At 40.7% G+C, this 26,373-nt stretch overlaps 1 protein-coding gene across 5 annotated transcripts in view; it reads left to right on the top strand.

Moving 5' to 3' along the window:
- The window catches only part of PLEKHA5 (pleckstrin homology domain containing A5), a 251,906-nt gene that overhangs the window by 170,272 nt on the left and 55,261 nt on the right, over positions 1-26,373 (top strand). For 4 of the 5 annotated variants that reach the window (XM_061125096.1, XM_061125095.1, XM_061125098.1 and 1 more), the window contains 3 exons: positions 113-580; positions 6,484-7,054; positions 11,090-11,173. In XM_061125096.1, coding sequence (XP_060981079.1) covers positions 113-580; positions 6,484-7,054; positions 11,090-11,173 — 1,123 coding nt within the window. Of the gene's footprint in view, positions 1-112; positions 581-6,483; positions 7,055-11,089; positions 11,174-13,945; positions 14,066-14,878; positions 14,933-26,373 lie in introns of all 5 variants that reach the window. The other variant, XM_061125099.1, reaches the window with a different exon arrangement.

A 26,373-nucleotide genomic window follows, 5' to 3' on the forward strand; every position in this document is an offset into this window, starting at 1 on the left:
TTTTTTGTAAAGTCAAAGGTAGTTTTATGGTTTTTTTTTTTCAGAGTGAATCCCCAAAATAACATGTGCATTATTTCATCTGATTTACTCTGCCTTTCTTCTTTGATTTCAGAGTGGATAAGATTACATCTGAAAATGCACCAGCTAAAGAGATCAATAACTTTCCCAATCATAGAGTGCTAATTAAACCAGAGGTCCAAAATAACCAGAAAAACAAGGAAATGAGCAGAAACGAAGAAAAAAAGGCATTAGAAGCTGAAAAATACGGATTTCAGAAGGATGGCCAAGATAGACCTTTAACAAAAATTAATAGTGTAAAGTTGAATTCTCTGTCATCTGAATATGAGAGTGGGTCAACGTGCCCAGGTCAGACTGGACACTACAGGCCAGTCAATTTGAATAGCTCAGAGAACAAAACCGTCAATGTGAGCCTGGCAGATCTTAGAGGTGGAAGTCACCCAAATACGGGGCCCTTACACACAGAGGCTGATCGAGTCATACAGAGAACGAATTCAATGCAACAGCTGGAGCAGTGGATTAAAATCCAGAAGGGAAGAGGTCATGAAGAGGAAACCAGAGGGTAAGTGTCTTGTGGTGTTGGTGGGAGACTGGTTTCTGAGATACGGGGTCAATGTATTAAATTCAAGTTGCATTTGTGATATTACAGCTTCATGACTCATCTTTTCTTCAGGGTAATCAGATATGTGTGTGTGTGGTTTTTTTCTTTTTTTTCTTTTTCCTCTGTCTCTCTGAGTAATGTTCACCCAACTTTACTGATGGCAAGGAACCATCCTCCCTGGCCCAGTATAAGAGAAGGTGTAGGCCGTGGGTACAGATCATGTTTGTTTGAGGCAAGGACGGGAGCAAGATCTAGCTTCACCCCTTTACACACATGCGCACTGAGGAAGGGGGCAAGACCTAGCTCACCCCTGTACACACACACACACACGCACACACACACACACACACACACACAGCCTTGCTAGCCTCAAGGGGGCAAGACCTAGCCTCACCCCTGTACACACACACACACAGCCTTGCTAGCCTCACCCCTGTACACACACACACACACACACACAGCCTTGCTAGCCTCACCCCTGTACACACACACACACACACAGCCTTGCTAGCCTCACCCCTGTACACACACACACACACACACAGCCTTGCCCCTCTACACACACACTGCTGCTGCTGCTAAGTCGCTTCAGTCCTGTCCGACTCTGTGCGACCCCATAGGCGGCAGCCCACCAGGCTCCCCTGTCCCTGGGATTCTCCAGGCAAGAACACTGGAGTAGGTTGCCATTTCCTTCTCCAATGCATGAAAGTGAAAAGTGAAAGTGAAGTCACTCAATCATGTCTGACGCGTAGCGACCCCATGGACTGCCGCCTACCAGGCTTCTCTGTCCATGGGATTTTCCAGGCAAGAGTACTGGAGTGGGATGCCATTGCCCTCTCCGACACACACAGACACACAAAACTTGTCTTCACTCTCCCCGCAGTCCTGCTCTGTTTTCCATTAGTGGCTCCTACGGCTTAATGTAATGCGAAGCTCTCCTGACACGTGTAGTGTGGTGACCGGAAAGGCTTCAGGGCTCCGGTCTCAGTCTCATTTCTTAAACTCATGATGCACATGACTAAGTATTATATTTATTCATCTAAGTGTTTATTCATTCATGTACACACTTATTTTTTTGTATACTTATTATATAACTACTATATGGTAATCATGGGACCAGGAAGTAAAATACTGAAATGATATAGTCCAAATTTCTCACAGCCGTTCTTAGTCTCGAGGAGGAGAAAGTTAAACAGATCCTGCATACGATGACAAATACAGCAAGAAGAGAAGATGTTTTAGAGACAACCAGCCCAGCCTAAAGGTTCAGGGAAACCTCTCTGGAGGAAGTGAAGTAGGAGCCCAGATATGAAGGATGGTATGCTTATCTTGGTTGCGGTATGCACAACCGAGGAGTTGATAGCGCTGGGAAAAGACTCCAAAGCCGTGAATCTGGCTCAGGCTCACATCATCACAACTGCTGTAATGATGGACAAGAAGCAAGGCTGGAGAGAGAAGCCAGAGTTGTTGTATGTATGCAGAGTGGTGGTTCAGTAGAATCTGGAGAATGAGTTGGAGAAAGTTCAAAAACTGAACTTGTAATTGACAAGGCTAGTTGAGTATCATTTGAGTGGCTGGGGGAAGTCAAGAATGGTGCTCTGCTTTTTTGGTCTGGTTGTCAGGCATTATCCAGTGCCTCTTGCTGCATAGGGAAGGATTGGGGAGACAGAAGGTAATGAGTGATTGGATAGGTTAGATTAGAGGTGCCTGCAGTCTGTACCTCCGAAGAGAGAGCTGGACTTGAATAAGATTTGGAGTGTCATCATCATTATATCAGACATGCTTAAAAGTAAGGATGAAAGGAGAAGCATTCATTCAGCAGGAGGCTGGATAAAGTAAAGATTCTAAGGGAAAACCAGAAAGAACTTTGACGTTTAAAGGAAAAAAAAGGATAAACAACAAAGTCACACTGTATAGCACAAGGAACTATATTCAACATTCTGTGACAAACCATAATGGGAAAGAATATGAAAAAAAATGTGTGTGTGTGTGTGTGTATGTATGTGTAACTGACTTTGTTGTACAGAAGTAATTAACACAGCATTGTAAATCAGCTATACTTAAATACAGTTTTTTTAAAAATTAAAAAATAAAGGGAAAAAAGGGATTGGAGGGTCTGCAAAGACCAGAAGTAAAGGCCAGAACATGGAGGAAAAGCAGGCGCCCGTGGATGAGAAAGTGTTGTGTTTTTAGGTGGGAAGCTGGTGATGCAAGGTTTTTATAAAGTACTGTAATGAACTATCGCATACACAGTTAACTGAAGACCTACTGTAACTCTTACCTTTCAGGAGTAGGGAACCAGAAAGCAATAAGTTAGTAATGTTTTGATTGAAAGAAGATGAACTTTTGGGGTGGTGGGATGTCCTTCTGGTCGGGGTGGTTGTCAGCCAGTCTCTCCTCTCAGGAGTGCAGCTCGGCCCCTCTCATCCCATGATGTGTTGCTCACTTCTGTTTTCTCCTCCTCCACCCTTATTGCTCACTTTCCTAATTTTCCCAAGGGACAGCTGTGAGAAACAGTTGCTGTCTCAACAATAAAATTTGATTGCACAGAAGAAAAGCCAGAGGTATTGGGGGGTGGGGGCGGGGGCGGGTAGGAAATGACAGGATGTTTGAAAGTACTTATGAAGGTAATCATTTTCAGGGAAACAGTAATAAAAACCACAGCCAGAAGATTTGCTGCCTCTCTACCCAGCAAATTAAATCTCGCTTAATTGAATCAGTTTTCCTCAAGTAAAATCATACTTTCTTAAGGTTGAAAGTGAACCATTAAAGGGGTTCAGTATCTAAAGTTAGTATTTTTAATTGTTGAGCCATAAGTATTAGTTTTCAAGCACTTCTCGAAGTCTTTGGTTGCATGTAATGAACATCCTTAAAGGCTCCCTGTGACTTACAGATTTTGACTGCAGATCTTCCAGCTTCTAAAGTCTGGCCTCAGGTCATTTGGAGCTCAGGTTCCCTTCACATTGCTCCTCCAAGTTTGGGTTCCTTGGCTAGAGCCCAGCTTAGATCATTGACATAGGTCATCTACATTATTATGTGAACATCATGCTTCAAAAACAGTGGTGAGGTTTTACAGTGAAATAATTTTTATCGGTGGCAAGAAGCATAATGGTCATAGATGGCAGAATTCATTTGGTGAAACTTTATGAAAAGCTGGCTTTCATTCCTAAAGTTCTAATAGAAAAGAGGTTTCCTATGTAGTCATATAGTAGGTGCCTGCATCTGTGAACAGAGCCTGAAAGTTCCTTTGTGAGGGGCGGGCCTGTTCAGATGCTGGGGCCTAAGCCATTGTTCTGCGTGGCAGAATCACGTGTCAGGGTTTTCAGGGCGTTTGACAGGCAGGTGCTGTTGAATGGGGCACAAAACCAGACTAAGGCGCCAACAGAGTTACTTAAGCTTTCACTTAAAAAGTAAATCACAGTTTGCTTAATTTGAATTTCTTTGGAGAAAAACACTGAAGGAAACTCGTTTTTTAAAGAAAGGTCTCAAAGTGGTAGAAAGTATATGGGGTGAAAATAAATTTGCTTGATTATAACCAGATTTTCCATTAATATCCTCCAAAAAGTAGTTCCAAAGATGGCAGAAGAACCTTTTACACTTTGTAGTCACTTCTATTTAGCTAGCCGAGCTTGGTAGGAAAATTGCCTGCCGTTGATGGTCACACGTTAGATGATCCAAGTGCAGTAGCCATCTCGGTCACAGGGTCCAGCTCGTGTGGATGCCTGCGTTCTGTGTCATCAGAGTTTTCTGAACTGGAATTTAAACATTAGCCCACAGGCAGTTTTTCATTTGTTTTAAATCGAAAATATGTGACCCTCCTTTATGTAACTATAAATGATCTTTTTACAGATTTCTGAACAGCATACATAAAGTTAATATCTTTTATGTTTTTGGTATTTGTTACTGTGATACAGTTCTGTGCCTAATCCAGAGCTTCTTACACAATGGGATGTCAATGGTATTTCTTAAGTTTATGAATGGCCCAATAACCAAGGTAGGCTGGAGTACACTGTTGGAGCACTGGGGCGGAATTTATCGGATGGAATCATATTCCCTGCCTGACATGCTTCCTAAGCACGTAGCCGTGGGGTTGCCAGCTCTGGGCTTTCTTCTGTTAGCAGAGATGAGGATTGGAGGGAGATCAAGCAAGGAAAAAATAGGAAATTTACATGGAGAGAAAGCAGTAAAAAGACTTGATTCTTTTCACTGCTAATATCAGAGTATGGGGTGCCTTCCTCCCCCACTCCAGCCCCAAAGTCGTCAGATGGTTGGGCTCTCAGAAGTGGTTCGTGTGTGTGTGTGTGTATGTGTGTGTTTTGAGAGGGATGATAGCTCAGTTGGTAAAGAATCCGCCTGCAATGCAGGAGACCCTGTTTTGATTCCTGTGTCAGGAAGATCCACTGGAGACAGGATAGGCTACCCACTCCAGTATACTTGGGCTTCCCTTGTGGCTCAGCTCAAGACATGGAGAAGCTGAGGGACATTCAGCAAGATGAAGGAAACTCAGTTTAGAAGAATGGTTGAAGGAACTGGAAATATTTCAAAATACAAAATAAAACATGGAACTTTAGAATTGTAAGACCACTTTGTGATCAAATCCTCTTCTAGATGAGAAAGCCAAATCCCAAAACATTTCAGTTGGCCAGATTTCAGTAGCACATGAAGGACTCCAGCACTTTAAGATTATACCGTTCCTAATTTAGGGGTATCTTTTTACCTTTAAGTATATTATTGCAATAGAATAGTGAAGTTTTTTTAAATAATTCCCATACTTTTGGCAAAAATTTTAAAATAAAATAATGAATTTGCTTTTTCATTAAATCTCAAAGTCTTGAGAAATCTTTAAGTCTCAAAGGGAATCATGGACACAATAAAGAGAGTAGACAGCTGCTTAAGGAAGTGAGACGCCTGCATTGTGGTTCCAGCCAGACCACTAACTCTTCTTGAACCGCGAGTGTTAAAAGGAGTATGATCTCTTCTTAGTCTTCTCCCGCCACACACTTGAACCTTCTCTCAGTCCCAGAGGTGTAACTAACCTCCTCGAAGATCTCTGTATTTAGGGGGGAAACAAGAGTGAAAGCTTGGCCCTCCTGATGTTTGACCAACTGCTTCTTCCCACTTGATTAATAATAAAGTTCACAAGTATTAAAACATCATAATTTTCTGGAGATCTGCAGTTCTGAGTCTGAAATAGCATCATGTTGAAGAATTTTGTCTTTAAAAAATTAAATTTTTAGCTTTAGCTTTGAGTCATTTTTATTTCTGAAAAGTTATCCAGGGAAATGATTCCTCCAGACTGCAAAGGTACTGATTCATGTACTTCTTCCCGTAAACAGTTATGCTTTCAGAAGGACGAAGTACAGTAAAGCCTCACCACCTGCAGTCCTTCATTTCCAATCTCCACGCTCTGTAGGCACAGCTCAAAAACTCCAATGTTCCATCCGCACACAGAAACCCTATTTAAGTATTCTTCTGAAATGTGTGAAGATGAGATTCTAGGAGATTATCTATATAAAAACAGGGAAGACATGAGGACAGACTTGAGATCTTGAACATTTTTATTTCTGGAGAAAGTATAGTACTCTTCCTTCCTGAAACCAAACCACACATTGTGTGGAATAAATGGTCTTTAATGTGAGTGACACAGATGTTGTTGACCTAGTATATTCAATCCGTCAAATTAGATTTCATAAAAAAATTAAATTCTGTTCATTAGTCACCTTTAAAAAAAAAAATGAATCTTCAGTGTACATTTTACCTATCAGGAGGGGAGAAAAAAAAGAAAAAACAAAAATGTACCCCGAATTACTATCTGAAAAGCAGCTCTCCTTCAGTTTCATGTTGCAATTGTTCTTTTATTTCAGAGTAATCTCTTACCAAACGTTGCCAAGAAACATGCCAAGCCACAGAGCCCCAGTCATGGCCCGCTACCCGGAAGGCTACAGAACCCTCCCGAGAAACAGCAAGACCAGGCCGGAGAGCATCTGCAGCGTGACGCCCTCGGCCCACGACAAGGCAGCGGGACCCGGCGCCGAGGAGAAGCGGAGATCCATGCGGGACGACACCATGTGGCAGCTCTATGAGTGGCAGCAGCGCCAGTTTTACAACAAGCAGGGCACCCTCCCTCGCCACGGCGCCCTGACCAGCCCCAAAACCATGGTCAACATCTCCGACCAGACGATGCACTCCATCCCCACGTCACCCTCCCACGGCTCCATAGCTGCCTATCAGGGCTTCTCCCCTCAGCGGACCTACAGATCGGAAGTGTCTTCGCCAATTCAGAGGGGAGACGTGACCATAGAGCGCAGAGACATGACCATAGAGCGCAGAGACATGACCATAGACCGCAGAGACGTGACCATAGACCGCAGAGACGTGACCATAGACCGCAGAGACGTGACCATAGACCGCAGGCACCGGGCCCATCATCCCAAGGTAAGGTGTCTGCTCATCCAGGGTTCATTGCTCCTCCAAGGATGCTGCAGTTTACTTTTAGTTGTTTAGTCGCTCAGTCATGTCCAGCTCTCGTGACCCCATGGACTGTAGCCCACTAGGCTCCTCTGTCCATAGGATTTCCCAGGCAAGAATACTGGAGTAGGTTGCCATTTCCTCCTCCAGGAGAGCTTCCCAGCCCAGGGAATGAACCCACATCTCCTGCATTGGCAGGCGGGTTCTCTACCACTGAGCCATGTGAGAAGCCTTTTACTCCTATTAATGGTACACTGCTCTTTCCTGTGAATGCCAGAGACAAGATAATGGGGAGGAGGCAGGCAAAACCAGCTTTTTTTTGTTCTGTTTTAAAAATTAAGGAAGCATTTTTGCAATGGCAGACTCTTATGTATAAAACCTAAGCTTGCAGGGCTTCTTCTCTTAGGAGCAGCTCTTTGGAATGGATGCATTATGTATTCCTCTCTGCTCGAGAGCAGATCTCATCAGCGTTCCCTGTCGGCTAAGACCACATGCATTTGGATTGACCCTACGCACACTTGCAAATTCTACACCGCCTCTTGTAGCACCCCTACAGTCTTCTGTCAGGCTCTTCCTATTCTCTGCTAAGATAAAAGTGCGATCCTCATCTTCTAACCACCAGCTGAAGATACAGCATACTGAAATACCCCCTCAGGTGCCCAATTGCATATTAAAGTAACATCACTTACTGATATATATACTTTTTTTTTTTTGGCCACGCCATGCAGCTTGTGGGATATTAGTTCCCTACCAGAGATCAAATCCATGACCTCGGCAGTGATGTGTGGAGTCCTAATCACTGTACTGACAGGGACTTCTCCATATATATTTTTTAAAAAATTTAGATATAGAGATCATGCTTTAATGTACATGTTAAGTTGGTTTAGGGGCTTCCCAGGTGGTAAAGAATCTACCTGCCAATGCAAGAGATATAAGAGACAGGGTTTCAATCCCTGGGTCGGGAAGATCCTCTGGAGAAGGAAATGGAAACCACCCCAGTGTTCTTGCCTGGAGAATCCCATGGACAGAGGATTCTGGTGGGCTACAGTCCATGAGGTTGCGAAGAGTCAGAAACAACTTAGCCAGTAAACAAACAGCAGCAGCTCAGTGGGTTCAAGTCTTGCTTAGTAGATTTTTTGAAGTGAAATTGGAGCACCTTGCATCAATCAGCTTTTCACAATGCTGAAGCAAAATCATTTTGATTAGTCACTGTGTTTGCAACCGAGTCTTAGTGTCTGTCCTAAAGTGAAAAGGAATTTTTCTTTCCCTTTCTTTGAATTCTAAAGAGCCTCTCGCTTTATGCTATTTTGAAAAGTGCCTTTTCTTATCCTTGTGATGGGCTGACTCCTTCAGTTACATCATTGCATAAAGCATTCGCTTGATTTTTCCATAAATAAGCATTAGTTAGGAATTAATAAGTCAATCAGAAAGTGTCTTTTGAAAGAAGCTTTAGTTTGTCTCACCAAAAAAAGGCTCACTTTGAACGTCCCTGTAACAGAGTTCAACGTTTTAACACTTTGTATGTCCAAAGGCCGATAAAAATTATTAACAATATTCAAGAGAAATCTGATCAAATGCACATTATTAGTGTGTGGTTGAACAGTGTTCTCATGGTCAAAATTGATCATCTGTTTTCCCAGTCAGCTCACACCTGGTCCTCCTGAAAAACTTCTCCAACGTTGCCAGGTTTTCTTTGTAACTGTCCTGTCATCTTCCTTGATGTGATCCGTGGTTCTCAAAGTAGGGTTCATGGACCCTTAGGGAGTACCTGGGATTACCTGAGGGTACCCATGAGCCTTTCAGGGAGTCTCTGATAAGCTCAGAACTGTTTTTGTAATAATAATAATAAGGCATTGTTGACTGTGTTGTCATTTCCTACCAGTGCAAAAACACTAAAAAGTGGGTAAAAGCACTAGCGCCTTAGCCTGAATCAAGGGAATGGCTCAGACTGTGTGAGTGGCCATTGTAATATTTCACTGTCACAGATTTGCTGTAAAAATAAAGGAGCAATTTCACTCAATCCCCGGCATGAAACAGTAAAAGATAACTGTGTTCAGTCTTGACTGTTCCTTCCATAATGTTTGTGAATGGGTGATGAAATGGGAAATGTACTTAAAGCATGTCTATTGCATACCCAAGTCTCAGAGAAAAATCCTTGCATGGTTATTTGAGTTATAAGCTAAACTAGCTCCCTTTTTTTTTTTTCAGGCTCTAATGTTTTGCTTTGTTGTTTTTTATTTATTTTTGACTTTGCTGACTCTTCATTGCTCCACTCAGGCTTTCTCTACTTGTGGCGAGCAGGGGGGACTACTCTCTACTTGCAGTGCACTGTCTTCTCATTGTGATGGCTTCTCTTGTTGTGGAACACAGGCTGTAGGACACAGGCTTCAGTAGCTGTGGCACATGGGCTTAGTTTCTCCGCAGCATGTAGGATCTTCCCAGACCAGGGATCAAACCTGTGTCCCCTGCATTGGCAGGCAGATTCTTAACCACTGGACCACCAGGGAAGTCCAGCCTCTAAGTTTTATTAGCATGAGTTTTCAAAAACAAACATTTATACTAGTGTGGGAGTTGAAAGAGGGAGAAGAGGAAGGGGCAGGGAGGAGGAATTCTGCCCAACTGGTAATAAAGCTCCCAAGTTCATTCCATCATGGATCCCATAGTCTCCCAGAGACACACGGTCCTTGAAAATCATGAACCACTTCTTCAAAATTACCTTGTTCCAGTGGGTGCCAGGTTGGGCTGTGGTCGGCTTCTTGAGATCCCTGCTGGTGTCAGCAGCCCTGCATTTAAGGCAGACCTTCTTCCCCAGATGGTCGTTGGAGCCAACCTCGATCATCCTGGCTGGAGCTTGAATCACCTGGAAACAGCTGATGCCACAGCCTCCTCACTGGGGTGCAGAGCCTGGGCCCTTCTTTAAAAGAAAAAAAAGATATATATATATATATATTTAAAAGCACCGTTTTTACTTGAAAAAACGAATGGCAAACTAGAGTTGTTCAGATTTGGTGTTTGACAGACACTTCCAGAGTGGAATGCTAGCCTGTCACTTCAAGGAAGCCAGCCCGTGGTATTTGTCACCAATGACACCACTTGAGCTTTCAAGCAAAAATTAGAATTTGGGGAATCTTGTACCTGCCTTTTTGAGCTTGACAGCCTTCTGGTGCTTAAAGATCAGCAATGGTATTAACAGATAGGAGCTGCTCATCTCATATAGTGAAAAACAGGTGCCAGCCATTGGAACATCTGCATATTTCACTGAGCCAGTATTTCCCACCTGACCTGTGTTTGATGTCACAAAACCTTGGATGGGTAAAAGGTTCATTTGAAATGTGGACTTCTGCAAATATCCCAAAAAAGCTATTCAAGTTCTCTTCCCTTTTCCAAATACCTGTATCAAAGGTGGATTTTCTTCATATACTTCCCCTAAAAGAGATTATCACAACAGATTGAATACAGAGTCAGATAGGAAAATCTAGCCAGACATTAGAGAGATTTGCAAAACTGTAAAAGAACACCACTCTTGTCGCAAAAGTCTTCTTTTAAGGACAGAACGAGGGCTTCCCAGGTGGCGCTGATGGTACCCAGCCAATCCACCTGCCAACGCAGGAGACATAAGAGATGTGAGTTTGATCCCTGGATCGGGAAGTTCCCCTGGAGGAGGGTGTGACAACCCACAGCAGTATTCTTGCCTGGAGAAACCCATGGACAGAGGAGCCTGATGGGCTATAGTCCATAAGGGTCTCATGGAGTCAGACACAACTGAAGTGACTTAGCAAGCATGCAAGGCCGTACAGGGATCCTGAGACCATAAGTTTGAGAACCACTGAGCTAAACAACTATATAGAATTATTCTGCCCATCAGAGTGTGTGTTTAGTCCTGAAGCTTTAGTATCTGTCTTCTTTCATAAGCACTAGTAGCAGTTTTAAATGACATTTTATAATACAGTTTTCATCACTGACATTGACCACAGAACTTACCCCGTACCTTTCTCTTCCTAGCACATGTACCTGCCTGACAGGAGGTCAATGCCAGCTGGCCTCACTTTACAGTCTGTTAGTCCCCAGAGCCTCCAAGGCAAAACGGTGAGTATGCTATCTTTATTTACCATATCATGTTTTATTTATGTGCTGCACATGATAGCATGTATCTGACACAGCTTTTAAGCTTGAGTTTTCAGAGGGGCGCCGCTCAGAGAAAAACCATTACCAGTTTTGTGGAAGAGATGCTCAGTGGTAGAGTTGGCAACCGTATAGCCACACGAGTGTCTGCCTGATTCCTTTTCCCTAAATGTCTGACTGCCTCGATATAAGATGCTGTTTTCCACATTTACTGAATAACCTGGGAAGGTTTCTTTACTCCATTGAATGTTAGTTTCCTCTTCCTTAAAACGGGAGTTGGAGTGGTTCATTAGGGGAACAAATCCAGTAAGAAACACTGAGTGTGTAGTCAAACCACAGGCCTGGTAAGTTTCTCTGGTGAATTTTTATGTAGATTAACTACTTTAGAGCAGAAAAGAAACTGATCTACATATTGTACAGAGAAACTGTCCCAGATCCTAAGTTCAAGCAAGTGCTTACTGTGAACAGTTCATAGTCAGTGTTATTTCCATTCACATTGAGAATGAGTTATGTTACCAGAACACTGTTGCTCTTCAAATTAGAAAAGATGACTTCTCAAAATTTCACTGCATTCTTCTATCAGGGGAGCTATGCTTTAATATTAGTATTCAGTCTCAGTTTCTCTGAAGATGCAGTTTGAGGACCGTATAGTTGTCCATTATTTAAAGTCCTTCTGTAACAATCAAAACAAATTCATCTTACATGTTTTCTCAAACATTTTTTATTTCATCTCTTACATGCTTAGATATAAGGAAGATTTCCTGGTTTTAAAATACTTGTGGTTTATTTATTAAAGTCTGTGGATACTATTATACTTCTCTAAAACTAGGGAGTTTTAACTGTTGGAATTGTTAAATATTGTTGATCTGATGGACATTAATGATAAGCTCATGCTAAGTAGCCTGTTATGAGCTTTCCTCTTCTCCCTTGCTCCCTCTAGTGGCTGTTTAGGATAAAATTTATGTGTCGCCGCCTCCTTTTGGAAGAACCCACTGTGCCTCTTTTTATTTTGCCTTAAATCTAAATATCTGGCAAATTTGTTGGAATTTTTCATCCTTTTGAAAATCTCTTTAACTCCATAAATAGTAAACCAGAGTTTTAAGCTTTCTTTTTTAGTATTTCTGTCAAATACCACTCTGGGTCTTAGACTGTCTAATCCCTTACCCCACCCTCCCCTCTCTTTGGCAAGATCTCTAGAGCTTGGGGATATAGTGACATAAGATATGGACTGTCCCACAGCCATGAGATCACAGCATGTGGCTGGCATCTGAGCAAAGGCAGTTCTTTGTTTTCTGTTAAGAAATGTCCTCTTTAAGTTCCACGCACACATGTTCTGTGACTCTTTAATAGAAGAGGCTGTTGTCTCATCTGCATAGATACCCACTTTTATCCTGAGGATCCAGTAGTAATTATGGTTTACTTTTGACATCTTTTTCCACCTGAAGGCAGTAACTTAACATAACTTCAAATAACAGTTAAAATTGATTTGTAACAGATACAGGGTACTACACATAAAAGAGATACACAACAAGGATTACTGTATAACATAGGGAACTATATTCAATGTCTTGTAATAAGCTATAGTGGGAAATAATCTGAATATATATATAACTGAATCACCTTGCAGTTTACCTGAAACTATCATAATACTGCAAATCAGCTATACTTCTACTTCTTAAAAAATTATTTGTGTCTCTAAAAATTTTTTTTATATGGATGATAAAGAGCCATAGCAAACAGAACAGAAGAGAGCGGGTGTGATGCTATGGTGCTGGCAAAGCAAGTCAGTCTTGGGAGCAATTTTTGGCTTGGACATTTTCAGGGCACATTGCAACCCTTAAGTGAAAAGAGTCTCCCCGTGGACCCCATGTGGTTTTTAATCATAACAAAGCTCAGAAAAAAAACACTAAACACTATTTTATGGCCTGTAAGACTGTCGATGACCATACTTTACTGCATTTCTAATGAAGAAAAATACATCAGATCGGCCTGTTAAGGAATTTTTATCTACCTTTGAAAGTTGATTCCCCGTCAGGGATCAGAATAACCAGTCAGGAACCTAAAGGTTCTGTGCTCTCCTCTGAGCGTAGAAGGGGGGTTTGTGCACACATGGAAGCTTTCTACATGTAGTAAATATATTTTTTTTCCTTTAAAAAAAAATTTGGTCTTTTGGTTAATACTAAATATCCTGTGAAAACACTAACGGTGACATTTAAAAATATGACTGGGAAGCAATAGATCCCAGGTGCTCACTGAGCTTAGTGATGTGAAGATGTCATCCACGTTTTACATGAATTTGATTTCTTTGCATTTACATTCTGTTCTCTAAAATAGAGTGTTGGGCATGCGGGTATTGTTCTTCTGCTGTAAAAGTCTTAGGTGCCATTTTTAAACATCTCATGAAAATATATTTCAATTATAGCTCTCATGGAGAGCTTTTTTTTTCTTTTGGCATTATGCTTTTTTATACTTAACGTTTGAATAGTCTCTCATGCGTTCTGAGAAAATGCCTGAACATACTGTTGTTTTGCTGTACCTTACCGAGTAACACTGTTCCTTCTATTTCTCTAGCTATCTATGCATTTATGTAGAACCTATCATCATAGTGCCTAGGCGCTATGTTTGATGTCAGCCGTAAGAGGAAACTTGCCAAGAAATCTTGGTTTAATATCTGTCACTTAAGACCACAATTAATCTGTTTTCCACTGTTCGGATTCTTAACTTGTACTCCTTCAGCCAGAGGAGCTTACGCTGCTGCTCATAAAGCTGAGACGGCAGCAGGCGGAGCTGAGCAGCGTCCGGGAGCACACTTTAGCGCAGCTCATGCAGCTCAAACTCGAGGCCCACAGCCCAAAGGTCAGCCCTGGACCCTGTGTGTGTGTGTCTGCTCTCGTCACCCACCCCGAGCCGCTCATCCTCAGTCGGTCCGACCTGCGTCATTCCCATGAGCACCCGCCATCCTACCATTGCGGGACCTCCTATTGACCCTTTGAGAACTCCTCTGGTCATACCTTATCAGTGTGGGCTGAGTGTGTTTCCCCTTAGCCTTCCCTCCACCCACTCACCCGCCAAGTTTTGGTTGTGAGCAAGGAAAGGCAAACAAGACTTCAGAATAGCTTTGCCATCCACCAAACACCGCGACTCCGGTGAACCAGATTGAAGAGTCCTGTCATTTCCCATAAAGTAACCAGTGGAGAATTGATCGTCTTTCTAATAATGCTGCCTTTTCATTAACAAAGATCAATTTCCTTGTGTTCTCGATTTTTAAAATGAACACACGGAAACATTTCTCAAAGGGTTTAATAGCCTCTGGTTATAAACATCCCAAGAAGTAGTCCTCTATTGCAGAAAAGAAAAGAATTAACATGTAAAGTTTCTAACATGGAGTCTGCTAAAACCATTTGAAGCATTTTTCTGCTTACTATTTCAGCTTATATGCATGTCTACGTAATTTCTTACAGAACTAAGTGTGATTTTTTTTTTTTTTAATAGTAATGGAATACGTCATCTGTACCATTTACGGGGGGTGGGGCATGTGTGTGAAAGTTGTTGTGTATTGAGACATAATAGGTGGTGGCAGACTACCTGTTTTTCCTGTTTCAAGACTGACTTTTTCATGAATTCCGCACCCTCTTTCTCTGTCCCTTTTTCTTGATTGACGTCTGCTAGAATGAAATCCTTTCACATCACCTTCAAAGGAACACCATATATTTGGATCATCAGGTGGGATTTGAAGAATTTTTCTTTCTTATTGTACCTTTTGTTTGAATGTTTTACGTGTAGGACAATTTTCAGGCTACTCGGATATTTCAGACACTTTGAGTTAATAGCGTGACTTTTACAAGTGGCAGGCTGATAAGAAATCCTTTACCAGGGGAATTCAGGAATACCATAATAACCAGGTTAGAAAGGACCATTGTGGAGATGAGACAGGATACAAATGCCAGGTCTCTGGAAGTTGAGAGCCTGGACTCACTAGGTTTCTTTCTTCTTACCCCAAGAAAACTTGTACTTACTGGCTTATATCAGCTTGGAGGTGACCTCATTAAAGAAATAGACACCCAGCTGTGAATGCCTTGTTGGAAGGCTAGGAGGAGATAAGTGTGGTGGGCTCTGTATTCCCAAAAGGGAGGTTAAGGATGGGTGAAATGTGTGACGAAGACATTGTGTTATTGCTCACCATCTCCTCCCAGTGTCAGTTTGATAGAGACCGACAGTTGTATTCTCTCAGTGGTGGTAGTGAGTGTGGTTGGTTAAGGTGAATATTGAAAAGTGGAAGTTCATAAACAAGGACTTGACACTCCTAAATGTTGGTGTTTATGAAATTCCCTGTTAATATTTAATTTTAATTTGACGAGAATTTTCAATATGTTCTTAAATAAAAGTTTCTTCTGGTGAATGCTCTTTTTTCATACAAGTTAAGCTAAAACTTGCTTTAGCTTGTTTTCGAAATGTTTAAACTTGAATATTTTATCAAGTGAAAGAAGTTACTGTGGAAAATGTTATAAGAAATTATTTACATATTTATATTTTCCCTGTCCTGTTTGAAACAAAATAATATTGCACTGCTTTAAATTAGTTCTATTTAAAGAGGGATTTTGCACTAGGATAACCCTTGAAAAGACCTTTAGTCATATTTATTTTAATTTTTGAAAGAAATACACGTTTGTTAATACATAACTTATTTTCCCACAAAATATTTTCATCCTAGTTTTGCCCATCAGAATGCTTTAAAAATCAGCATTTCATGAATCCAAATTTCGATCTTTACTCCAGAAACTGGTGCTATTAAAATTAACCACAGTGTACATTATATATGCTATCAGTAATAAAGACATGTTTGCCAACAAAATAGTAAGAGAAGTCTTCCCTTAAAATTTCACACTCTTGAAAGCTTCTAACATACATGGAAAGTAACTTTCTTAGAAGCTCCATTGTATATAAATCTAATGATAGTTCTGAAAAACAGTGAGATTCACAAAAAAATGAGGGTTAGAAACAGTGATATAAATGTGAATCTGAAGTTATCTAGAATCTCTGGAAATAAACCCAGTGATTTATTATTTTACTACATACCTCATCAAATCAAATCTGCTATTGCAGACCCATAGAACTTAAGCAGCTTTTGGGAAAGGGCAGGTAAATATATGGAAATACCACCATTTGCACAAATGCCTCTCCTTATCCTGCTTTCCCAGGTCGAGCTGCTTCTTCCCGTGGCTTCAGTGGCTTAGATCTGGCTGAGGCTGTGTTCCCACCCTTTGCTCCCTTGGCATGCCCCGCCAAGCCTTTCCTGATGTGCCATGCCGACAGTCCCACAGGTGGCTTCTAAAATCTCAGCTTTTTAGACACAAGGCCCTGGCAGTCCGGTGATTAAGACCACCTTCCAATGCAGGGGGTGTGGGTTCAATCCTTTGTCATCGAGCTGAGATCCCACAGGCCTTTTGGCCCAAAAAAAAGGGTAAACAACAGAAGCAATATTATAATTAATTCAATGAAGACTTTAAAATGGTCCACATCAAAAAATGAAAGAGGATGGAAAAGACTAGGAAGTGGGCTCTGCCCTCCACAGTGTGGAGGGAACATGACCTTGCCCACACAGTGGTTTTGGCAGATGAAAATGATTGCAGACCTCTAGCCTCCAGAAATGTAAAAGAATAGAGTGTGTTGTTCTTTAATGAAATAGTTACTTAAAATTAAACTTTCAACTTTGTATCCCATCCTGTCTGTACTCCCAGCACGTCAGCAAAGCTTTTCCAGTGATTCACCTTTTTTTTAGATTAGATCCTGAAATAACTGTCTGATTCCACTTTAAAAATTTATGTGATAGTGAAAAGAATTGTAGAGTTTAATTGTTTAAATGATGACTTGCAATGACTATTTCTGATGGCAAAAATTGGGCCATTTTTTGATAATAGAAAGTATATATAAAAACATGGTGAGGGCTTTTGCCCAGAAACTCAGATATGCCTAAGTGTGTATATTGTTAAGGGTTCCTAAAGAAAAAATCTCTCTTTAAATAAATCAAAAAATTTTATGGTTTCAAGTAATTGCATTTGATATAAATGAAATATTTATTTTTGAACTGTCCTATATTTTATTTATATCAATAGTAAGGTTATTAAGCTATGTAGAAAGGTTATTAAGTTATATAGAAAGAATTCTTGGTAATTTTAATTTTAATGAAATTTTTCAGCTCAAACATTTCCAGCTTTTAATCTTGTTACTGCCAGTAGCCAATTTTAGATGACCAGGTAAATTTTTATAGCCTTTATTGGTTGCCTGGGTTTATAAACTAATTCACCAGTTTTATATGATTGTAAATTTGAAAGTAGATTTTAAAACCTTAACGTCAGAGGCTCTGGTCACATTTTACAGACTATATATCATACCAAGAGGATATGTACTAATTGATACTCTTTCAACACTTGTTCTGCTTGCTCAAATAAATCATCAGAATAACCTAAGGCCAACTTTTAATTGATTTAAATTCTCTTAATCCCTATCAGTATTCATGAAAAGTAGAACCAAAGTGTAGTCTCTAAAGTGCTTCTAGGTAAATTCATTTCTGATATTATAACAAATACCTTATCTGAAATTCTAAAAATTTACATATTATACAGTCAACCCCAAACTCTTAACTTCTGGTGCCATATCACTATTATGAAGACAAGTCATTTACTGGAGTGTTTTTAAAAATAACAAAAACTGTACTAATTATATGGTAGAATTTTCTTCTGCTTTCTGTTTTACTTTGAAGTACGCTATCACACTTTGCTTATGTTTTTATAGCCCAGTTAGTAGACTGTTCAAAATCTATATTTATTAAGATGAGCCTAGGTTTATTTGTCATTTTTATGAATTTTTAGATATCAAAGCCCTAACGTATAATCTGTGAACATACAAGAATCCCAACTAGATACTTTATGTACCTCATCCAGGTTCTATTTAGAAAATGAATAAATACATAATGTATCAATAACTCATTTTCTTCTCATTTAACTTAGTTATCATTGAACATTAGAGAAACTTTTGGTTACAATTTAAGTGAAACTTGACTGTTTCATCCTAAAATACATCTATGGAATGGATTTGACATTGACTTGACCCTGATGCTGGGAGGGATTGGGGGCAGGAGGAGAAGGGGTCGACAGAGGATGAGATGGCTGGATGGCATCACCGACTCGATGGGCATGAGTTTGAGTAAACTTCAGGAGCTGGTGATGGACAGGGAGGCCTGGCGTGCTGCAATTCATGGGGTCACAAAGAGTCGGACAGGACTGAGCGACTGAACTGAACTGAACTGAACTTTCCCTTGTTTATTTCTCTACCTCCCAGAACATGGGGGGTGGCGGGGGGAGGGGCAAGGAAAGCCATAAGTACATCTTGCAATGACCTCTACTTGCCAGGAAATTGGAAGTAAATTCGAGACTAACAGCAAGTGTAATGGTATCTCCTCCCGAAGAGTTCTTTGACAATGAGGGAAAAGACTCTCTTGATATATTTTCCTTTTTTCTCATAACTGGACAAATTGAGCTTGAATTTTAGAACTATGCCTTTGAACCTTTATTTGATGATTAGGAGTTCCTGATGTTTTCATAGAGCCAGATGTACATCATCTCTTTGAAGCCAGAGTAACAGGTTTCTACCGAAGCTTACTGTAGTCAACCTTCTGCTTGTCAGCTGGAGTGTATGTCTCTGCTTCACCAGGCCTAACAAGGGTATAGGGACTTCATTTTCTTCATCTTGTCCCCTACAAGGATTCCCTCCCTTGTCTAGTTCTGGACTCCTGTCGTATGGACCAGGACTGGTTGGATTGAGCCAAGGAGTGAAGCTGGGGTTGTAGAAACTAGCGCAGGAGCTGGGGAGAGGGAACTAGGCAAGACCTCTGTGGATGAAGAGGCAGAGCAAGAACTGGTACTTATTAGTTCAGTCGTGATGGAGGACTGATAGGATTGGGGAAGTTAGGACATGCTGCCATCCCTTCATCTGTCTTCTTTCCCTTTGCTTCTTTCTTCCTCACTTGCTGTTTCCTTCTTTTTCTGTTGGTGATCGAAGAGCAGTTATGAGGGAGTTTCTGCCAGTTTTCCATGTAGGCCATGGTAACAGAAAATGAAGTGCTTAAGAACTGAGATGAAGAGATAACGTAGGTAGGAGTGGACCAGAAGGATCTAGAGGCTTGGGGCAGCGCTTTGCAGACCTTTTGCAAGCATGCTGCCTGCTGGTGGGTGACCTTGAGCCTATACCAGCCCTCTTTCCCCACCTCCTTCCCCCAGCACTCCAGTGGCCAGCCTCCCCGTTTTAGAAAATCTGATAGAATAAATGGAGTTTGACTCCTACTGATGCGTGCTTTGCTTGTGTCGGTATTGTAGCACATGATTTTTCACTTTTTAAACGTAAAATGGTAAAATCGAATGCGCTTTCACAAATGACCTTTAAAACGATGACATTCTGCCCTTACCCCACTCCCTTCAAGAGTCACTATAATTAATTGCATCATCAATATCTCGCATGAAAACCGGAAAGGGAGGCACAGCCACGCCTGTGTTGAGGATTGCCTATTCCTAGGGTACTCAAAAGTTCTTCATGAAAAGAAATATGACTCTGCTAGTCATTTTATAACATTCATTTGCCTTTACCCAGCTGGAGCTGTCTCCTCCCCACCTGGAACAGAACGAAATCATTTCTGAATTTAGTATCAAATAGTATATTCTTTAACACCAGATGGCTAAACCTTATCCTCAAATTTTCATGGAAAAGCTGGAAGTTTCTCATGAAAAACCAGTCTGCCAAAGTACGGAAAAATAAAAATACAAGTCATGAATACCTGTGATGTTCTTGTTGCATGAAAATGTTTAAGGTTTGCGGGGCAAAAGCTCAATCTTTCTTTTTAAAAAAATTTATTTATTTTTGGCTGTGCTGGGTCTGTGAGGGCTTTTCTCTAGTTGCAGTGCAGAGAAATAAAGTTGATGAGAGTGGGAGATGCTGTTAGAACAGCGGGCCAGCTCAAGGGAGAGCTGACATTGAACAAGGGTCTTCAGTCCCCTTTTATGCCTGGGGTACAAAGAGTGGGCTAGGGGTCTTGTGGGTTATTTGCTGATTGGATGAGGCACATATACTGTGTGGAGGGAAGAGTAAGGCAAACACCCTCTCCCGGGTAGGAGGGGAGACAGGTTAAACTGCTCAGGAGGACTTGAAATCCATTAATAGATACAACATGAGGGAGGGAAGGATGATAAAGGTCTGGCTATTCCATTCCTGCATTCCAAGACCCTCCTTTGTTTTATCTGTTCTTTCGTCCTTGAATCACCACACTAACCTCTAAAACATCTGGAAGATTACATTGAAGTTTCTAAAATGCAAAAGTTTGGTAGTAGCATTCAGATTATATAATGTAGCTCTTTTATAAATACTAATACTTTGTGACCCGTGCACCAAAACTACTAGTGACTTTTTTGGAAGAAGTCTGACACCCTATTATTGGTTGCTGTGGACATCCCTCATCTGCGTGCTTTCTATATCCTTTCAAGAAACCACACAAACAGGAACTCTGACCACTTCTAAACATACTTATGCCAAGGGAAACGCAAAAAGGAACAGTTAACCGGGTGTATGTAGTTGGTACTGAAACCATTTAAGGTAAAAAATCTCAGTACTTTCTTGCATTTTGTTCTTTGTGTTCATGAAAAGCAGCTCCCTTAAAAGGGGAAGAAATGCTAACAAGATGACTGAAAAGATTCTTGATGGCTTTCATTGTTGGCCATTCAGCACCTTTATTCCATTGAGCTATTAAGTAAGATCCCATTTTCTCTAATATTTGAAGGGATCCTAGAGCTTCTATTTTTAGGGGTGATTGAAAGCTCCAGGGGGTAATGTTTCTAGGGATATAGAAAAGGCATTTGGAAAAAGCAAGCTAAGGAAACTGGAAAATTGAAAATATCTTATTTAGCATATACCGACCCAAATTAATTACGTGGTATAGTATATCAGTATTTTCTTGTGCCTTGCTGTTCAGAGCAGTCCTGTCTCTCACATACCCCATTTCTCTCTTTTTCTCTTTCTGTCTCTCCCTTCCTCTGCATATTTGATCATAGTAGTGGTAGGGAGAGGGAGATGTCACCAAGAAATATCTTAACCAGGATATGACATCATAATCAGTTCAGTCTCTCAGTCATGTCTGACTGTTTGCGACCCCATGGATTGCAACACTCCAGGCCTCCCTGTCCATCATCAACTCCCAGAGTTTACTCAAATTCATGTCCACTGAGTCGGTGAGGCCATCCAATCATCTCATCCTCTGTCGTTCCCTTCTTCTCTCACCTTCAGTCTTTCCCAGCACCGGGGTCTTTTCCAATGAGTCAACTCTTTGCACGAGGTGGCCAAAGTATTGGAGTTTCAGCTTCAGCATCAGTCCTTCCAATGAACACCCAGGACTGATCTCCTTTAGGGTGGACTCTTAATGGCAGAATATAAATAAATGGACAATGAGTAGATTAGCATTTAGAATGTGGAAGTGTGCCAATACGCTGACCTCTCGGCCTATCGGATACTTCCCTGTTATTATTGCAGTTCTCCTGTTTCTTACAGTGATGAATCTGTCCCTGTTTGCTGTTTTCACCCATCTCAACCCCAGTTTTATGGAAGTGCCCGGTGTCTTGGTGTCCTCTCATCTGAACATTCCTCTACTCAACGTTTTACTAGCTGTCTGTTACTTTTCATCTCTAGCCCCTGGATTTCTCCCAGAAAGCAGAGCCTGTGATGTGGGCTTCCTTGATGTGGGCTTGTTTGCGGGGAGTTTTACTTGTGAGAAGTAATCCCAAGGTACAGGAGTAAAGAGAGTGAGCCGGGAAGGTGGGAATAGCTTATCAACTTGCCAGAAGCAACTCGGGCCTCTTCTGATACTTGTTGACAAACAGATAGAAATCCTGTGGACTTACCAGCTGACCTAGAGAAGAGGGCAGCATTTGTATCCGCTCCTATCCTTCACTGACCAGAGTTGCCCCTTGAGACCAGCTCTTGGGTACACTGAGGTTGCGCATACGTGAGCGCCCGGAGGTTCTCAGGACACACAGCGAGGGCTGAAACAAGAGATGTGGAGAGGGGGATCATCTGCAGGCCCTGTCGTGTGCTTCTGGTTGATCAAGGAAATCTCCATCTGGAAGCTCTGCCTTCAGCACATCTCCTGTGTGTCCAGAACTAAGGCTGTCATCTTGATCCCTCAATTCCCTGACCATAAAAAACTGAGAGCAGAAATGGTTCAAAATACTGGTCCCCTTTAACCCCATTGATGTCACAAACGTTTATTGAACATATCATCCTCAGGGAAGAGCTTGATGGACTTGAGAAGGATCAGGACCTTAGCTTTAGCTCTTTGCTTAGACATAGAACTTGAAGTGACTGAAGTCCCCAAGAGAACAGAGCTGGGGCAGCCTCTCCCAACCTGGTGGGTGAGAAGGAAGACAGTTAGCAGGCTACCTGAAAGGACCCCTGGGGTTGTATTCTACCAACTCATATTAAAGCTAAAAATACCTTGAAACTGGAGTTAAAAGTGCTTTAAAAACACCTAACTGAAAACGGTTCTATGTGATTCTGCCGAACTATCTGAACAGATCATACTTTAACTGATACATAATACCTGCATGGTATTGAGTGCAGATCATAAATGCCACCAAAACACGTTACACCTACTAAGCTCCTCAGTACCATTTAGTCGCCAAATCCTGGCTGTACTTAAACCTGCCACGTTGTCTTTCAGCTGACTCAGGAAACTTCAAGCTCCCTGTTCCCCACAAAATTAAATTTCTTTTTGATGTGTCACTCAGGCTCTCATTTCATCACAAACACCTCCTCCCCCATAAATCCTTTTCTCCAGTGACTCATCGTTTCTCAGATGTACTGGAAGCACCCCATTCTCTTCACCATGCACCTGTCCAGCATCTGTTCATCCTAACAGCTTGTATCACTTAACAGTTGTCAAAGTTCTGACACAGACCACGTTCCACCTGCCTCTCATCCCCTCCTTGGCAATGTGTGGCCAGTTACTCTTATCCCCGTTCAATCAGGTTGAAACGACTTGTCCAAAATCATGAAGCTAGGATGAATACCTTGTATTAATGAATTTTCTTTCTTTCTTTTTTAAAATCTGTTCTACTTCCTTCAAAATCAATAGAGTTGTTCTTGTACCTAAAATAGTTCTGTTTCAGGTTGCTGATCTTTGTTACCTGACAAGTATCAGTTCCTGGTTATAGAACTGGTTATTTTCCTATCTACCAAGGTAAATTCAGCTTTCACAGTATCTTAATGATGTATAATTAGTTTTACAAAGATAAAAGATTTAATTTTAAAGATTCTTCTCCAAACAATTTGCTGTTAGTAACCTTTAGTTCAATAAAACTGTAGTATTTCTATATGTATCTTTATATGTTTTGGAGAAGAAAATGGCAATTCACTCCAGTATTCATGCCTGGAAAATCCCATGGACCCAGCAGCCTGGCAGGCTATAGTCCATGGGGTCACAAGAGTCAGACACAACTTCTCAAGTATACCACCACCACCAAGACAGGAAAATGAAAACAATAGTTCCCCACTCCTCCTAAAATGCATAATATTTATACAGTTCCACAATTTATTTACAAAAGCTAATATTTTATAACCCAATTATTGTGGCTCTTGTTTGCTTCTATCTTATGTTAATTTTTTTTTTCAGAAAGTTCATTCAGCAGAGATTTATGGAGCTTAGTGTCAGGCAGGATGTTAGAGCTTATAAGGTAGAATTGTAAATGGTTTTCAAAGCTCAGGAAGGAAATAAAGTTGAGCATAAATGCCAAAATCTTTTCTGGGATCAACCTAAGGATGTGATTATGTAGTTAAAACATAAGCTGATAAATCTTTGAATTAATGGTAGGAATTCTGTTAGTGCCAACTTTAACTCAATAGGAATGCGATTGCTATTAATAAAGCCCAGATCCTGTATCTAGAGGATATTTTAATTTTGATTTAAAGCTCAAATATATTTTGGAATAGATTTACCCATTGGACAAAACAAATACTTTTTTTTCCCCCTAACAGAAATGATGTAAGATTTTGACTTTGGGAATGTTCTGTTCCTTCAGAATAGTATCGTTTTGGGACTTTCCTGGTGGTCCACTGGCTAAGACTGCAGGGTCCCAATTCAGGGGAACTGGGTTCAATCCCAGGTCAGGGAACTAGATCCCACATGGTGCCCCTGAAGATCCCACATGCTGCAACTAAGACCCAGGGCACCAAATTAGAAAAAAAAATATATCATTTTATGGTATCATTTTGGAAAATGCTTGCAAGGAAGAGAAATATATGACCATTTCAAACATCTTATCCACAATAAAGCATTTTTACAAAATGTATTTTGAGTTCTTTTCATATTTTCAGTTTCCTGTGGATACCAGGAATAAGGATGGTGTCATCAGATAATAGTACATTACTTAAAGGAACAGTATTTTAAAGTTATTTATCAAGGAAAATAGGCTGGTTCATGTTGATATATGACAGAAATCAACAATATTGTAAAACAATTATCCTCCAATTAAAAAACTTAAAAAAATATTCTCCAAGGGGAAGAAAAGGAAAACAGATTTAAGCCACTGAAACAAAAAGCAGATCTATAAAATGTATCCTGTAGCCAAAGGATTTTAATTGAAAAAAAATTCTTAAAAGGCCCATAGATGAAAAAGGATGACACTGTAATTTGTAAACTGTTTGGAAAAGTACAAATTTGGAAACTTCCAAATGATTTACGTATATAATTTATGTAAACTGTAGATTGTTTAGAAAGACATTAGCCTAGATCTTAAAAGTTTCCTTGAAATATACCACAGGTATGTATCTCAAAACGGTGACTTCAGAAGTTCAGTTTAGCTAAGGTTGTGAGTATAGAGACTGCCCTCCTTTTGTTCTGCTGGATTCGGGGTATTTTCATAATATGCCTCAATAAGTGGATCTTCCTGAAACCAGTACTTAGAGCCAGTTTAAAAATGCTCTTTTTTTTTTTTCTTTTAGGGGAATGTCAGATATGACTCCTGTGTTCCAGTTTGCTTTCTCTTTTTCTTTCTTTCTTTTTTAATCTATCTTTCTCCCTTAAAGAAAAAAAGGATATATTATATAGTCTAGCTGCATCTTTTAAAGAACCATTGAATTTTTTCTGAATATATTTAATAGTAATACTTTGCCAAAGTTCTACCTTTAGAAACCACATACAGCATGAACCGTCTGTTCTGACTGCTTTAAGATTTTTCCAAAGTAATAGACCTCCATACTTTGCCCCATTGGTTATAAAGAGACTTATTTACATTCTTCTATTTAAAAAGTCACTTCAGATTTTCCTGCTTCGTGTTAAACAATGAGCCGTTTCTATAGGTAGTCATACCCTTCAATCTCAGGTTCTGGGACTTTCAGCCGTGCCTGGAATGAGAGTGGAAGGCATTTATGTCGTCATTATCCAAATGACCTGTTTATAAAGGCTCCTGCAATCCTCACAGCTTCACCCCCGGGCATGTCAAATTCTTTAGCCTTTTATTTTTGCCACACATCTTAAGCGTTTATTGATCTAGACACAGGAGGACATTCTTGAGAGATGGATTCTTTGGTGATTAGGCTATCAGGGTTTTGGGCTATTGTTAAGACAGAGTCCCAACTTAAAAATTCTTTTTTCTAAAATGCCATTAAAAGCTCAGGAAAAGTCCATTTTCCATTTAAATGGAAAATGACTGCACAGAAATGGGTCTTCTCATTGGTTATCAGTGAAGGACAAAAGCTCTGTAGGGTGGCTAGAAATCATCCAGACTGATTGCCCCCACCCCCGCCAAAAAAGGAGAGAGCTGTTAGTACAGAATTCAGACTCAAGGAACCTCCGTTACTAGACAGAGCTTGAGCAAACGTTTTCCCTTCTGAGAATGAGATCCATGTGCTCCAAATTTAGGGGAAATTATACTTAACTTTGCCAGTCTAGAATTTCTAGGCTTACTGTTCAGTATAATAGCCACTAGCCCATATGTGGCTATTTAAATTAGCTACGTTTTTAGAAAAGTAAAATTCATCTCCTCCATCACACTAGCCACATTTCAAGGGCAGAAGAGCCACTGGTGTGGCATTTTGAACTATACCAGTAGAGAGCATTTTCATCATCACAG

Source organism: Dama dama, chromosome 22, assembly GCF_033118175.1.
Source record: "Dama dama isolate Ldn47 chromosome 22, ASM3311817v1, whole genome shotgun sequence".
Lineage (NCBI taxonomy): Eukaryota > Metazoa > Chordata > Mammalia > Artiodactyla > Cervidae > Dama > Dama dama.